General features: G+C 41.6%; 2 protein-coding genes across 2 annotated transcripts in view; both read left to right on the top strand.

The window, feature by feature from the left end:
• The window catches only part of pkd1b (polycystic kidney disease 1b), a 39,884-nt gene extending 32,093 nt beyond the window's left edge, over nt 1–7,791 (top strand). The window contains 11 exon segments of the mRNA XM_072667929.1: nt 616–818; nt 1,059–1,256; nt 2,563–2,717; nt 3,010–3,122; nt 3,226–3,343; nt 3,566–3,688; nt 4,616–4,787; nt 5,274–5,561; nt 5,867–6,001; nt 6,162–6,476; nt 6,686–7,791. Coding sequence (XP_072524030.1) covers nt 616–818; nt 1,059–1,256; nt 2,563–2,717; nt 3,010–3,122; nt 3,226–3,343; nt 3,566–3,688; nt 4,616–4,787; nt 5,274–5,561; nt 5,867–6,001; nt 6,162–6,476; nt 6,686–7,477 — 2,612 coding nt within the window. The 3' untranslated portion in view covers nt 7,478–7,791.
• A 1,726-nt stretch (nt 7,792–9,517) lies between these two features.
• LOC140543531 (pepsin A-like) lies at nt 9,518–14,970 on the top strand. Its single transcript, XM_072666602.1, has 9 exons — nt 9,518–9,576; nt 9,965–10,115; nt 10,521–10,638; nt 11,769–11,887; nt 12,164–12,357; nt 13,418–13,534; nt 13,723–13,864; nt 14,559–14,657; nt 14,833–14,970. Exons 1-9 carry the CDS (start codon nt 9,518–9,520, stop codon nt 14,968–14,970), a joined length of 1,137 nt encoding a protein of 378 aa, XP_072522703.1.
• Nucleotides 14,971–16,534: the final 1,564 nt, after the last annotated feature.

The raw sequence follows: 16,534 nt of genomic DNA, 5'->3' as shown, positions 1-16,534 counted from the left end.
GCCAATAACACATAGTTGAGCCTCAAAAACATTAGTAAATTTGAAATGCTTTGTATGATGTTTACTCTGTGTTGGACCCCTCACTTGCACTGTTTACTGTTTATTCCCACCTATAGATGAGAGTTTCCTGTTACATGGGGGGAGGGGAGGCTTCATAGTCTTTGACTCCTGACCTTTCTTTGTAATTTACTCAGAACTGTGTTTTTTAATGTAATTTCACTGCTGCTCATCAAGTGTGAGGAGATCATAAGTTCAAATCTTACACAGACTAAACATTTTACACCATCATCAGCTGCAGGTCATTTACTGATGTTTTTGCTGCTGTTCTTAGTATGTCAACCCAACTGAAAGGCTGAAGTAAGCAGTGTCAGTTAGGATAACTGGATGGCTTAGAACTAGAAGTTAACTAAACAGAAAGTCGCTCTGTAATCAGCTACTTTATCGTTTTAAGGGGGCCTGTCTTTCATTTTTTTTTTTGCAGTTCCCTAAAGAACCATGTTTGTTAAAGAGATCCATGGGTGTGAAGAACCTTTTGATGATTTAAAGATCCATTGCATTAAGTGAAGGTTCTTTACACTTCCACTTAACCTAAAACCTTTGTGTCCAATGCCTCAGGTGTGGCTCGTGGTGAGCCAGGTGTGATGCTGCCCTCTGGGGTGTTGGCAGTGGTGTATCTGCTGGTGGCTGTACTGTTGGGAACCTGCCTGGCCATGGTGGGATTATATGGGAGCAAATTCTCCAGCTCTGTGGTGCTGATGTGGCTTACCTCAGCTCTGTCTGCCTTTCTTACATCCTCCCTGCTCCTAGAGCCTCTCAAGGTGAGCTGGCTGCAACATTAGAGGAACACTTAACCCATAAAGGCCGCCAATAATCTCATTATAAACATGAGATTAGTTCTTTAGCCTGTGGAGAAATACATGAAACAGCATTTAATGAGATCTTTCTAATAGTAATAGTTTCCCCGACATTCTAAATATAGCACCTTACGAGGATTGTCTGAGATAAACCTCCCTGTCGATAGCAATCTGGAGTGAAATGTTTCTCATGCATCCCTACAGGTATGTGTTCAGGCTTTGTTCCTGGCTGCTGTGGTGAAGCCTGTGGATCCAGAGGTGGAGGATAGGCTGGCTCAGGAGACAGTAGTGAGGAGGACAGGGGAGGAGCAGGGGATTAAAGTGCATCCTCCCTGTGGCTACGGCCTGCTGCAGGCCAAAGAGGAGGCACGGAAAGTCAGAACGCTACGGGCTCTAATGAGGGTAAACCAGTCCCTACAATCGGCATTCCCAGCCTTTAGATTTCACAGATTCAACATTAAATACAGATGAATATGAGTAATATGGGCTGTTTTATTTTAAATGTGAATTAAACCTGGTCTTTACAGTTTCAGTATTAGTTCAAATCTGGTTAGGCTTAATCCAAATCTAGGAATATTTGTAAATTAGCATAATAAACATTAAAGCACCCATCTCATTAAAAAAATGTACCATTAACTTATTTAAGTCCATATATGAAAACTAAGCTGCAAGCTCCCTCTGAAACAAAACTTTTGTGACACAAAAAAGTGATCTCTGGTCCTCCTGAAATTGATGGTCCTTGGGTTCGCTTCAAGCGAACTCTGGTGCGGCCCACTGCAAATGTGAAAGCTATCTGTTTTTGGTGTCACGTGTGGGATTGGGTCATTGGTTCATTTTGTCATGTCTTTGCTTCGACTTATGGCCTGCATGTCTTGATGCAATGGTCAAAAGCCGATCCGCACCAAGAGCCCTTTGAGCTTCAAGTACGGCTCAGCTTGACCCATCATCCCTCAAAATCCACGGAAGACAAGCGTCCAGGCTTTTTTCTGTCCTGGCTTCAAAGTGGTGGAATGAGCTTCCCCTGGGTGTCCGAACGGCAGAGTTGCTCGCTGTCTTCAAACGCAGACTGAAGACCCACCTCTTCAGAGAGTACTTGGGCGAATAGCAGAGTGGTCTCCTTACTGACTTGTGTTTAGTAATGTCTAAACTTAGAGTATCTTTGAATTTTTAGCCTATTCAAACTAGCTGAGGTTTTTATTGGGTAAATAGCAAAGCACTTTGGATAAGAGCGTCCGCTAAACGCAGTAAATGTCCGAAAAACCTTCTCCTACGAGAACAGCTCCTTGTTTGCAGGTTTTCCTGTATGGTGAAATGCCATGGCTTCAGAGTGTTTATATCCAAGGAAAATAATGAAAACTGATTTTGAAGAAAAAAATTATCAGTCAATCCACGAGCCCAGCATCGGTCCTGTGTATGAGCTTGTGAAAACGCCCTGAGCGAATAATAAGTGGAGAAGTACAGTGCAAGAAAAATATGATATACAAGCCCTTTAAAAGAATTGTGATCCCTTAAACTGCAAGTGTTTATTTATGCATATACTTCATATCTTTCTTCTCAAAACTACATAATTTAAATATATACTTATAGTAATTACTGAATAATAAGTCTTAAGATTAATATTTAAGATTTTTTTTTCTAAGTACTGGTTTTCCCTGTAAACTGGTGTGTAATAATGGTTCTGTATCTTGTTTTTCTACACCTGATTCAGGACTGCCTGGTTTATATGCTGTTCTTGCTGGTGGTCCTCATGGTGAATTATCAGGAGAACATCCAGGAGATGAACAGTAGACTGCTCCACTCTGCAGTTAAACATGCCATCATCTCAGCTTCACATGGGCAGCCTAACCTCACTGCCCTATCAGGGTGAAAATCTACTGTTCTCTAATGACTCAGCCATGTATTTAAACCCTGCATGATGCCTCCTTCAGCTCTTGAAGGACTCTTGAAGGACTTAGCTCATATAATTAGATCATGTAATGAATCACATATATTAATGCAGGAAGAATAGTGACTAAGGTGAGCTGGTGGGTGACTAGGACCATTACTGGCCACTGATTTTGGAATTGAATTATAGCCATTATTATACTGTACACAATGACAATTACAGTTTTGAGAATTGGTGAATATTCAATTGCTTTCTGCTTTTCCTGTGTAGATGGATGGAAGCCTGGCAGTGGATGAATCAAAGCTTAATGTCACACCTCCATCAAAATCCGTCCCTCTTACTGATTGGTTCGTCACGGCTACAGAGAGTGCAGTCAAGAAACTGTGAGGATCAGCTGTTTCGTTTGTTTGCAGTTGTACAAGCAATTGGAGAGCATTGTTAATAATTATACTGTCAACTATTTCCTAATCTTGCTATTTTTTCTAGTTTGTGGGGGAAAGGCTGGTGATATTCTTAAACATGACCGGTCGTCGACTGTTTTGTCATATTTAAATTCACAACTCGGAAACCCTCAAAGCAACAGCTCTGCCCCCCTCTTGCCCTGGTGAGACATTGCTTTTATATCACGACTAGACAGACCTGCATTCTGCATGCTGGTATGCTGACATTAAATATATTCATATATTACGGATATATAGAGACATAGAGAACACACCAGAGTTCTGTAAATATGACCTGTATTGTGAGGAAACCCCAGCTTAAAGTAAATGCAGCTGTACTTACAGAAGAAGTAATTTAGTCTGAACCCTGTCCTTCTTCTGCTTAGGCCCTGGACCAAAGCCCAGTCCTGCATGTTCAGTGACACAGAAGAAATACTGCTGGGGAACAGCAGTGTGTCCACTATACACATCCTGTCAGAACTTCACACAGCTCACTGGATCACAGCAGAGTGAGTGTACACACACAGCTCCTTAGACCTACACTGAAGATGTAATAAACACTGACTGATCAGTGTCTTTATTAGAAACACCTGTACACCTACACACTCATTCAGTTCTCTAATCAGCCAATTATGTGACAGCAGTGCAGTGCAGAAAATCGTCCAGATACGGGTCAGTGGCTTCAGGTAACGTTTACAATAGGGGGAAAAAATGTGATCTCAGGGATTTTGAGAGCAGCAGGATTGACAGTTACTTAGACCAAAGCATTCTGTACAATTGTGATGAACAGAAACCAACACGTCCAACCTTGCAGAAGACCATGTCAGGTTCCACTTCTGTCTGCAGTGGCATTGGCTTCCCAGAACTGGACAATTGAAGATGTAGAGAAACATAGCCTGGTCTGATGAATCTAGATTTTTGCTGATGAACAAAACTGGTGGAGTTAGAATATGGTCCCAACAGCATGAATCCATGGACCCAGCCTGCTGAATGTCAACAGTCCAGGCTGGCGGAGGAGGTGTGATGGTGTGGAGAATGTTTGCTTGGCACACTTCAGGCCCATTCAGCCAATCAATCATTGCTTGAATCCCACAGCCTATTTAAGTAGTGCTGCTTCAAGGCCACAGTGACTACTTCTAGCAGGATAACCATGTCACAAAGTATGTCTAAAAGCATGAGACATCTCAAGCTGGTTTCATGGACATGACAATGAGTTTCTAATGAAGTACTCAGTGGGTGCATTTTATTCATGTGCAGCGGATTTTCAGTCTTTCGGTGTGTTTCCATGCTGAAATCAAATCTTAAACTATGTTATGTGGTTAGAAAGTAGAGGATCATGGTCTGTTTTTATCAAGTACTGTACTACCTCACCATAAAATACCAAATAGCTCATTACTGAATCTCTGCAGTGAATAACGACTCCATTTCTGTCACAGGACCCAGGCTGTGTTAGTTGAGTTCACTCAATACCACAGAGAGACTGGGCTGCTCATGCCTATCTCTGTACTACTGGAAAACACTCAGACACACAGGATTCTATCCACGGTCTCCATTCAGTCTTTTATCTCAGCACCTTACTCTGGACTGGACTTAAACATCGCCTTGACGGTAAATTGGTCACAAAAGCTTGCAAGTGTTTATGTAAATGTGTGTGTATATATACTATGTATACACCAGTCTGGTTCTTAATTAGTACATCATCCAGGTCACTCAAACACCTCGTATCTTCAAAATTGCAAATTTACAGGAGAGAGAAAAATCTTCTTTACTTTCAGTGAGTTATTGGAAAATTATTGAATTTCGGGACATTTTGGAGCATTTCTATTGGTCCGTTCATCATATCATTTAGTCACAATATATAGAGCAACTGCCAGATTTACATTATATCAAAAAATGCAGAAAGAAGGAAAAATGGAGATACAAGAGTTTTATGTGACAGCAATGATATGTAACTCCAGGAGCTCCTAAAGACATGATGAACTGTTAAATTCTGACTCATTTATGGCTCACGACAAATAACTGACTTCACTCTTCCTCACTTTTGGTCTGAAGTGTCAGTGCTACTGAAAACTGTGAGTTCTGTCCTTTTGCTAGGCTCTGCTGCTGCTCCTCTCTGTGTGCTTCCTGAGTGCTGAGATAAGAGCCATGATCACACAGGGAGTTCAATACCTGAGACAGGGCCGGCATTTCCTGCAGCTCCTTCTGGCTCTTCTGTCCTTAGCAACTGCCTCAATGCGCCTTTGTTTCCTGTCCAAGGCCACCGCCTGCCTGTCCAGCCACCTTTCCCAGCCTGACACTTTCACTGACTTCCACAGTGCTGCCCTCCTGGCCAAGAGGTCCTCCCAGCTCTCAGCAGTCTTACTGACATTACTGGTATTACAGGTAATAGAAGAGAAAAACACAATACAGGACCTGTACATTTGCTGAATACTGCATTAAGAAAAGCCTTGTTTATTACATTTTGAAATAAGTACATTTTATTCAACCACAGCTTAAATTATTGTTAATTGTTTTTAGGTAATGTTTCATATTTCATACATCACCCGATCTTTTACAAATGCCAGCTGTGATCGAAGCAGAGTTAGTTTTAATTCCTCCTGCATTCATTCACACTAAATGCTTCTGTTTATTTAGACAGTGTTCAGTGTTCAGTCTTTGCACAGGTAATCAGTGCCTGTGTTTTTCAGATGGTGGGTGCTCTGCGGTTTGTAAGGAGGTGGGTGGTGTTCGGCAGGGTTCTGCAGCAGGCCTGTTGTGAGATGTGTGGAGTGGCTCTGCTGTTTACGCTTCTGCTGCTTCTCTTCTCCCACACAGGCTGCATGGTACTTCCCTGTCATATTCAGACTTTATGGTGTTATATAAAGTGTTTAGGATGCTTCCACAGAAGCTAGAAATCTGAACCTTCTTTATATGTCCTTACATGACACCCTTTTAATGCAATTTACTTTACTGCACTAAATAGTTGTAATACTCTGTTTAAAGCTTTTCTCAGGTTCAGTGGAGAGCTTCAGGACTATATGGAGAACGCATCAGTCTCTGCTGGCCTTATTGAGGGGTCAATCAGTGCTGCATGAACTTTGTGAACAGCATCCTGTGCTTGGGCCTTTGTACTGCCTCTCAGCATTTGGGGTGGGGTTCTGGTTGCTTGGTCGACTTTGCGGAGCTGTCCTAGTGCACACATACAGGACATTCCAGGCAGAAATGCACCGGCCTTCCATGGAGCCACAGGACTATGAGATGGTAGAGTTTCTTATCAAGAGACTTAAGCTGTGGATGGGGCTTAGCAAGGCAAAGGAGGTACATACTTCATGATGAGCACTTCTTTTTTGAGTATTCAAAAAAAGAAAAACTTGAACTTGCATAGAAGCCTCATAAAAATGAGCATTAGCATTATTATTCTGTAAATAGCTCATATTACAACTTGCATTTATACTGAACAACAAGTCATTTGTCCCATATTTTAAATGATCTACCCACAAAGTCTCTGTTCTTTATGTCCTTTTCAGTTCAGACACAGAGTGAAGTTTGAAGGAATGGAGTCTCCACCTTCCAGATCATCCCAGCTCTCCAGTTTGTCCGTACCCAGCACTTCCATCAGTCCCAGGAGTCCAACAGGGCCCCGTCTGATCTCCTCTGCCTCCTCTCTGGCCTCTGAATGCTCCACCCTCTCTGACAGCCCTGACCTCCAGCAGTACCTCGACCGCCTGCTGCCCTCTGTGGACAACCTTCTTGCTGGCTTCGATCGTGTCAATCAGCTGACCGATGATGTCTTGAATATTGAGCTGCAGCTTCGGAAGGCCTATAGCAGAATGGCCCAGAAGAGAAAGCTGAGGGACCCCCAGCCAAAGCCACAAACTTCTCAAAACCTCTTGGAAGTTCCCCAACCTGACCAACTTCCTCCATCGTCTCACCAGGGTATGACGTGGAGCCTCCCTTATCGCCGTGGTACCCACTCTGAATCGTCTATCTTGGGGCCCGTCACTCATGACAGTGCTCATCCGGGAAAGCAGGCTTGGCAGCAGGGTCCAGCTACCGAGCTGGAAGTCAAGAACTTCCCCAGACGCAGAGCCTGGCACTCAGGCTCCTGTCACTCTGCAGATCCCACTCAGAGGTCCCCTACGTCTCAGAACCCTGCAGTAATTCCAGCGAGACCTCGTAGTGAGGAGCGTGAAAGAAGTGAAGTGAGTGAAGGCATGCCAATTAAGAGAAGAGCCTGGCACCCTGAAGACGCAGAGATGGAGAAGGACTAAGCGTGCCCTGTGTATCCTACAGAGACTAAACTTGGTAGAGTTAATTAAAGCCTTTTGCCCAAAGAGGAACATCACACTGGCATATGATTATGAAAAAGAGGACATGGTTAATTAAACAAATGCCCTTTTGGGGACACTGCATGAAACAGTAGTCCACAAAATGTCAAATAGCAGACTGTTCTCATCACAAGAAATCATTCTTTGCACTTTTAAGCTCTTTTCTAAGATAAAATAGCTTGATATAGTACTTGAAGGGGGTTATTTGACTTGTACTACAATTTTGATCCTGATTTCAAAAGCTTTTCCTTGTATTTAAAGAACCAGTTAATGAGGCAAAGAGTGGACTGTAAATACAACCCAAAGGACTGTGGGAAATTAGATAAAAAAAAACAGTCCTTTGGTTAAACTGTTAAGTACTTGTTTTTTAAGGCAGCCGTAAAAATGCTAGGTAGTGGATATTTGGGTCAGTGGAGATTTGGGGATTTAATTTTTGGGTGAATAGTTAAAGCCAAAGTGAAATATTCACTCCATGACACACTCAGATCAAATGAGTTTTTTTTCATTTTCTTCCTGTTTTAAAAAAGGGTATCTTATATTAAATGATTACAATGCTGTATTACATAAAACTGTTTCATTCAAGTTAGCTGTAACAACAGGCCAGTTTGTGTTTACACAGTTTCCAACGCCAGTCCTTCACTACATGCCCAGCACACTTTAGTCTCTATGCTAACATGCACACATGTTATGTACACTATATGTACACTAAATGTTTGTGGACACCCCTTTTAATGAATGCATACAGCTATTTTAAGTTGCACCCATTGCTGACACTGATGTGCAAATGCATACACACAGCTTTTCTAGTCCCTGTAGAGAAGTATCTCCAATAGAATAGGACTCTCTAGAGCAGATACACGTGAACCTATTGCCACCATGGCTAATGCCAGACATGGGCTAGGGGGGTTAAAGCACCCAGCATTGAGCTGTGGAGCAGTGGAACTGTGTTCTCTGAATTATGGTGCTGCATCCAAAACTTTTGGGATGGTCTGGGGAGTTAGAGATGAGGTGAGAATTATTCAACATCCTGACCTCACTAATGCTCTTGTCACTGTATACAATCAATCAAATCCTCACAGTAATGCTCCAAAATCTAGTAGAAAGTCTTCCTCATTGTTTAAACAGTGAATGAGCAGGTGTCCCAATACTTTAGTTCCTAAAGTGTATGTGTTATATACATGTTATGTTATTAAAAATATATGTTGCATTCTTTATTACATCTAAGGAATCAGACCTAGTTATTATTACAGTCTACACATATTAAAAGAGCCATCTATGATTTCCTTATCAACAGTGTGCTCGTGCCAGTAGTGTTATCCAGCCTGGTTGATAGCACCAAAGAAACTTAATCAAAGTCAAACAGCCCATAGAAAATATTTAAACTGCCCTTTGGAAGCAGTTCAAGATCTGAATAATTGATATTCTAACGAGTATTTCAGGCTTTTAGAACCATGGTTGGTCTAGGGCATATCAAGGACCATGAATATCTAAACGTGGTTAAGAGATTTGGGTTAGTGATTACAGGGTTGTGGGTTTGATGCCTGGGTTTCATGAGCTGCCACTGTTGGGTCCTTGAGAAAAGACACTTCATCAACTGTGCTTCAGGGGTGCTGTAGCATTTGGTAGACCCTGTGCTCAAATTGAAGAGAAGAATGTGTGTATAAATATAATGGCTATAAGAGCACCCTCTATGATGCTTTGATTAACTTTGTAACTAAACATAAATTATACCAAATACAGAGGATCTGTACAGCTCAAAGCTCAAAGCCTGCAAATCGCCACGCAGCAAAAAAGGTACTAATCTCCTGTTCTCAGCCAGACAGTATGTTCCATGTTCCAGCTGGCCTATTGACACTGTCTAGAGGACATCAGTATTTGCTATTCTACACTTATCCCTTATCACGTTTGGAACTGACCTCACAAGTTCTTTATCAGATCAAAAAGGTGGACTCTCAGGTGTATAAAAGGAACCGGGCTCTCAGGAGGTTCCTCAGTCCTCAGATTCAGTCTACAGAACTGTGTGAAGCAGCCATGATGAAGTGGGCCGTGCTCCTGTGCGCCGTGCTGGCTCTCTCCGAGTGCAGTGTCAGGTAACACCTTCATTCATCATTCCGCCTTATATAGCAGTACTGCAGCTTTTACTGCACACAATAAACACTGCATTAGAAAAGTGATTTATCAGAATTAGACTGACTTCCATAAAACATCTCAAGAAGTCAGACTCAACGCTGAATGTAGAACAGGACCTTTTTCCATTGTTTTTCAGTTTCCTAAATCAGCCAGTTTACTGAAGTATAGAACTAAACTGACTGGATATAAACATGCGCATACACTATACAAAATAACAGTGTTCACATTTACATGGAATCAGTGCATTACTGCTACAGTACAGGACTGTAGTAAGTTCTCTGACATCTCTTTTCAAGACTGAGTAATACTGACCATTGCTCTGTTCTCTTGCTGTCCTCTCTCTCACAGGGTTCCTCTGATCAAAGGGAAGAGTGCCCGAGATGCTCTGGAGGAGAAGGGTCTGTGGGAAAAGTACAGGGAGATGTACCCCTACAACCCAATGAACAAGTTCACCCAGAGTTTCGCTGTCGGCCAAGAGTCCATGACCAATGATGCTGATGTAAGCAGTTGTTTCACAGTTGTTTTCTTTGCTGCTTAAACAAGGTCACAATAGTATGAAACACGGATTGATACTGGTATGACAACTCAAAGCCAACTTAAAACCCTACGTAGCATTTCTACACTAAAATCACAGCTTCAAAACCATGCTAATGCTCTACTGAGACTTATTATGAAGTAATGCTAGGAAGGGTAATCAGGACTGTATGTTATGGATGGAGTAGATCTTACAGATAACAATTATTACAGTTAGTCTATTACTGAGATCATGTTGGGATTCTTGGGATGGTCTCTCATGCCCTTGGACAGGTTTTGAGTGACTGTTTCTCTGGAAATCATTAAAGTAGTGTGGTAAAAACCTAGTGTGGACTGAATCAGCAATGAAAGTCTCTTTCTCTCTCTGCAGCTGTCTTACTATGGAGTGATCTCCATTGGTACTCCTCCCCAGTCCTTCCTGGTGATCTTTGACACTGGCTCATCCAACCTCTGGGTGCCTTCCATCTACTGTAGCAGCAGAGCTTGCAGTGCGTATCACTTCTCCAACCACTCCTCTGTGCTGTACCTAGCTCAAGCAGAAACATTGAAAATTACGTTTGAAGAAACTTCTAGTTGGTTTAGAACCTTGAAAATACACTGATGGCAAAGATACAAAAGTCACTGTGGCTGTAGTCTTACTGTAAAGAAGAGCAAAGGAACAGCATCATGGTTTTCAGCTGAAATATTGACAAACGAAGAGATGCAGAGATTAGCTACCAGTATTACCTATAGTGAACCTTCATCTTGAAAATTCAAGGACTTGTAACCCAGTAAATAGGTTTTCATGAGAGAAAGGATGTATGGAAAAACGTATAGTAGAGACAGGCAGATGAGTGCCATTGATACCTGTAGTACACTGTATTGCCAAAAGTATTGGGAGCCACTTCTTAATCATTGAATTCAAGGTGTCTCTTTGCCACATGTGTATAAAATCAAGCACTCTTTAAAACAACGCCATGCAGTCTGTGTTTCCACACATTAGAGAAAGAATGGGAGGCTCTAAAGAGCTCACTAAATTCAAGCGTGGTTCTCTAATAGGAACCACCGCTGCAAGTCAGTTGGTGAAATTTCTTTCCTCCTAGATATTCCATCATCAACTGTAAGTGATTACAGATTGGTAAAAAAAAAAAAAAAAGTGGAAGCGTTTAGGAACCACGTTTGACCATGTTACAGAGTGGGGTCAGGGCCAAGTGCTGAACTCAGAGCAGAAAAGTGCAGAAAAGTCTCCAACGCTCTGCTGACTCAATAACTGCAGAGCTCCAAACCTGCTGTTAGAGCTGCAAAGGGGACCAATTCCATATTAATGCACTTGGGTTTAGAATGGGATGTCATAGAAGCTTCTGTAGGTGTAACGTGTAAGTGTCCCAATACTTTTGTCCATATAGTGTATCTATTCAATTAAACAGTTTTCTCTAGCCTTTAACCTGGTCACAACTCTAACCCTTAATATTACTGAGAAATAACATTAACTATCGAGTTTCAACAGATAGTTAGTTTACAGTTTGCGTATCTGTAGATAATCTGTCGGGGTGGAAGGCAACTCTTCAAATATCTTTTTGGCTATGCTGTGAGTTACGTTTTCTGATGCATTGGTTTACCTCTTTTCGACACATAACAGCCAGCCATCACAAGTTCAACCCTACCCTGTCCAGCACCTTCCAAAGCAATAACCAGCCACTCTCCATCCAGTATGGTACTGGCAGCATGACTGGCGTCCTGGGATATGATACTGTATCGGTAAGAGTCTTTAAGTGTTTTACCTGCAGTTTAATCTGTAATAATGATGTGTTGAAGAAATGAAGAAATGTTAGGAGTCTACAAAAATACTTGCTTCGGTATAGCATAAGTTCGTCACATAGAGCGCAGCAGTTACCCACCACACTATACTTACTGTGAATATGGGAGAATGTATATCACAAAATCATTACGTTAATACTTACATCTCAGACATGAGGATGTTCTTGGACCTCATTCAGGCCTAATCTAATGATGTTTTATTGCCCTTGTCATCAGGTTGGTGGTATTAAGGTCCCTCATCAGATTTTCGGACTGAGTCAAACTGAGGCTCCTTTCATGGCCTACATGAAGGCTGATGGAATCCTGGGTCTGGCCTACCCTCGTCTGTCTGCTTCCAATGCACAGCCTGTCTTTGACAACATGGTGCAGCAGGGTCTTGTACAGGATTACTTCTCTGTCTATCTGAGCAGGTAAAGGCTCTGTTAAGATATTTATATGTATTAATATGTGTAACTCACATCCTCAACTGAGAACACACTTTTTTTTTACAATGTTATTGCAGAATTATTGTGTAAATGTTACATTTTTATAGTGTTCCATGGCAACTGTTTTTGACATCACATAAATCTGAGAGTTGAGTCAAAATCTGATGATAAACGGGCCAATTGAAATGATCCAAAATAAGCTGAAATGAAATATGGTTACATTGACTTTGAAGTTTTTTCTTTCTTCTGGAAAGTAAGTTGGCATTTTGGAGAGGTTTTTCTGCCAATTTGGTATCTGTAATCAACCCACCCATTTGTAGCCCCCCGTAGAACTAACAATGCTCCCAACGCTAGCAGGGTACGATACATGCTATACATGCTTTTAGTCCCTACTCTCCTATTATTGGAAGCATTGTTAGTGCAACAGGAGCTATGAATGGGTGGGCTAATTGAGCCACCAACTCTTTTCGAACTGCCGCTGAAGTGGCATAGACTGCCAGCTGACACATTAGGAAGAAAGCGCTGGGTCCCAAGCTCTGCCAGACCTTTTATTTTACAGTAATAAGGGGAGAGAACATCATCTACCCACCAGGAAAGAGTACGGACAATTGTGCTCTCTCAGACAGTGGCCATTGATGGCAAAGTGGCATGTCCCAGGATTCAACCTTGTGACCCCCAGGTCAAAGTGGCAGTGCATTAGGCCATTGAACCACTCAAAGCTCCTCCTTCAGTTTATCATTTAAATAAGTCTTCATAGTAATGCTTCTAGATTTAAAACTAAGCTCTAAACTAAGCTTAATGACATTTAAACTAAGTTTAAACTAAAGCTTGACCCATCTTTTTAACTGAGGCTTGGTTTTCAAAGTTTTTAATGTGGATCTTACCCCTATTGCAGTGAAATGTTCACTGTGAGCACATCCTGGTGTTGGTTGGTTAGGCTGCCTCAAACTAGTCTTTGTCTAGTCTTGATCTGGATCTGGACAGTCTTTTGAACTCTGGACTTCTAGGTAAATCATAGCAATGTTTTCATTTGCTCTGTCCACAGCAACTCTCAAACTGGCAGTGAGGTCGTTTTTGGTGGCTCTGACCCCAACCACTACACCGGTTCCCTGGTCTGGATCCCACTGTCATCTGAGACCTACTGGCAGATCACCATGGACAGGTAATGGAACCTAAGAGCATTTCAAATACTCACTACTATATGGTAGTGTTAACTGTTCTCCCAAACTCATGACCGCCACTAACACATCTCCACCTTTCATGTTCAGTTTAGGTGTTAGGTGCTTGTGTGACTGATTACTGGTGAACCTGGTTTGGTGAATGATTGTTTTATTTTTTTTTGTATCCCAGTGTCACTGTCAATGGACAGGTTGTTGCCTGCAATGGTGGATGCCAGGCTATTGTGGACACTGGCACCTCCCTGATTGTTGGTCCCAACAGTGACATTGCCAGCCTCAACTCCGAGGTTGGAGCCACAACCAACAATGGAGATGTGAGTAAAACGGTGGTAAACACTAAGTATTGTGCCTTCAAAAATATACCCATTCATAAACTTTCTAAAGGTCTGAAGAACCATCACTTGATATAAATTCCCTTTATCAATTTAAAGGTTCTTCACACGATTTCAAACATGCACTATATGGTATTATGGCCAGTTCAGTTTCTTCCTGAAATCAAGAGTATTAAAAAAGTTGATCTTGCTTTTGTTGGAGTAACTGTCCAGGGAAGAAGGCTTTCTACTAGATTTTGGAATGTTGCTGTAAGGATATGATTGCATTCAGTGACAAGCATGTTAGTTATAGGTCAGGATGTTGAATGATCACCACCTCACCTCATCCACAACTCTCCAACTCTCCAACTCATCCCAAAAGTACTGAATGGCTCACCATTATTCCAGCGAACAGAGTAGAGCCCTATTGGCAATACTTCTTTGCAGAGACTAGACAAGCTGTGTGTCAGCAATGGGTGCAACTTTAAAGTAGCCGAATGGATTTATAAGAAGGAGAATCCACAAACATTAGGACATATAAAGTTCCTAATTACAGATTTATTTACTTATATTTCTCTGAATCAAGATTCACTCACTACTTCCCAAATGGGCTTCATAGAGCGTGCAGATGCTGAATAATAAGGCTTAGGATGTTTATGGAAATGTAAAGGAATAAGGGAGTTTTGTCTTCTTTCAGGCTATTGTGAACTGCAATAGCATCTCAAGCATGCCTGTGGTGAGCTTTAACATCAATGGCCATTCCTTCACCCTGCCAGCTTCAGCATACACCAGACAGGTGAGTTACCACACTATACCAGAGACACTACTGACATGCCTTTGTGGGAATCTCCACCAAAGGAGATTCTCAGCCCATCTTTAGAAGAGCTGGTTTTGGTGTGTGAGGGCGTGTCTTAAAAAGGCAAGTTTGACCCTGTTTATTTTTCCTCATCACCCCTGTTTGCTTCTTACAGTCTAATTACTACGGCTGCCGCACTGGCTTTGGCAACGGTGGCTCCAGCCTGTGGATCCTGGGTGATGTGTTCATTAGGCAATACTACACCGTCTTCAACAGAGGAAACAACTCTGTAGGTCTGGCCAAGGCTGTGTAAACAGCCTCTGAGTTATTCATGTTAATAACCGCTGATATGATCTGAATAAACAGATCATTGAATTATGTATCCTGACCTGAGTCCGAGTGATACAATGGCTTAATAACACAACAATAAAATGATTTGCTCTAATGAACATACTGTCTTTAATTCTCTTCCTGTTGGTTTATCAAAGCTGTATAACCAGTGAAATTTAAAACTGGGATCATAAGCACTGTTGCTTTGGCAAAACACCTCCAAATATTAATATTCATATGCTCTATTATTTTTATGACAGTAACTTCATGGAAAGCAATGCAATCTACCTGAATTGTTCCTTAGTTATACCAGTGAGAAAAGCTGCCAGGAAGCACTGGTGGTTCTGCTGAGTTTAAGAGGTCAAGATTTAAGATTAAAACTAAGAAATAAATCCCATTTCTTCAGCATTGTTAGGCTGTGGTGCTCCCTGATTACAAGGCCTATTACACACTAAGGCGTATTATTCAGTAACTACAGAGACGTCTGAACAAACTGATGGGGATATTCTCTTGTGGGCAGCCCTAGTCACAATTTCTGTAAATAGGCTCTAAGAAAACGGCAAAGCATTTGCAAAGCATGATGGCAGTTACCAGGAACAGTGGAGGTGAAACGGAGGTCTGGAAGACCAGGAAAACTTCCCAAAACTGTCAGTATGAACAGAGCCAGATGTAATAATATCAGGGCAGAAGTTGCAAGTTGAGGGTCTGGGTGTCTGACTTCTGATACAATATATGATATGAACTGATATCATATGATTTATGTAAATGCATTGATTATTCCACATTATACAAAATGTCTCACAAGCACAGGAAAATACATCTATAGTAAAGCCATGTGAAATTTTATGTAAACATATTTTTTAAAGCTTTAGATCTTATATCTCATATCTATCAAAGGTTCCCTAACTTCTTAGCTTGGAAAACTGAAATTAAATAAGCTCATCCTTGTCTTATTTGTCTTGTCGGACTTTGTTCCTGGCTGCTGTGGTGAAGCCTGTGGATCCAGAGGTGGAGGATAGGCTGGCTCAGGAGACAGTAGTGAGGAGGACAGGGGAGGAGCAGGGGATTAAAGTCCTCCCTGTGTGGCTACGGCCTGCTGCAGGCCAAAGAGAAGGCACGGAAAGTTAGAATGCTACGGGCTCTAATGAGGGTAAACCAGTCCCTACAATCGACATTCCCAGCCTTTAGATTTCACAGATTCAACATTAAATACAGATGAATATGAGTAATATGGGCTGTTTTATTTTAAATGTGAATTAAACCTAGTGTTTACAGTTTCAGTATTAGTTCACATCTGGTTAGGCTTAATCCAAGTCTAAGAATATTTGTAAATTAGCATAATAAACATTAAAGCACCCATCTCATCTCCACGAGCCCAGCATCGGTCCTGTGTATGAGCTTGTGAACACGCCCTGAGCGAACAATAAGTGGAAAAGTACAGTGCAAGAAAAATATGATATATCAAGTCAAGTCAAATTTATTTGTATAGCGCTTTTTACAACTGTTGTCGTCACAAAGCAGCTTTACATAATTAGTACTTAATAAAG

The sequence above is a fragment of the Salminus brasiliensis genome, chromosome 22 (genome assembly GCF_030463535.1).
Source record: "Salminus brasiliensis chromosome 22, fSalBra1.hap2, whole genome shotgun sequence".
NCBI lineage: Eukaryota > Metazoa > Chordata > Actinopteri > Characiformes > Bryconidae > Salminus > Salminus brasiliensis.
This window is presented reverse-complemented; position numbering and strand designations above follow the sequence as displayed.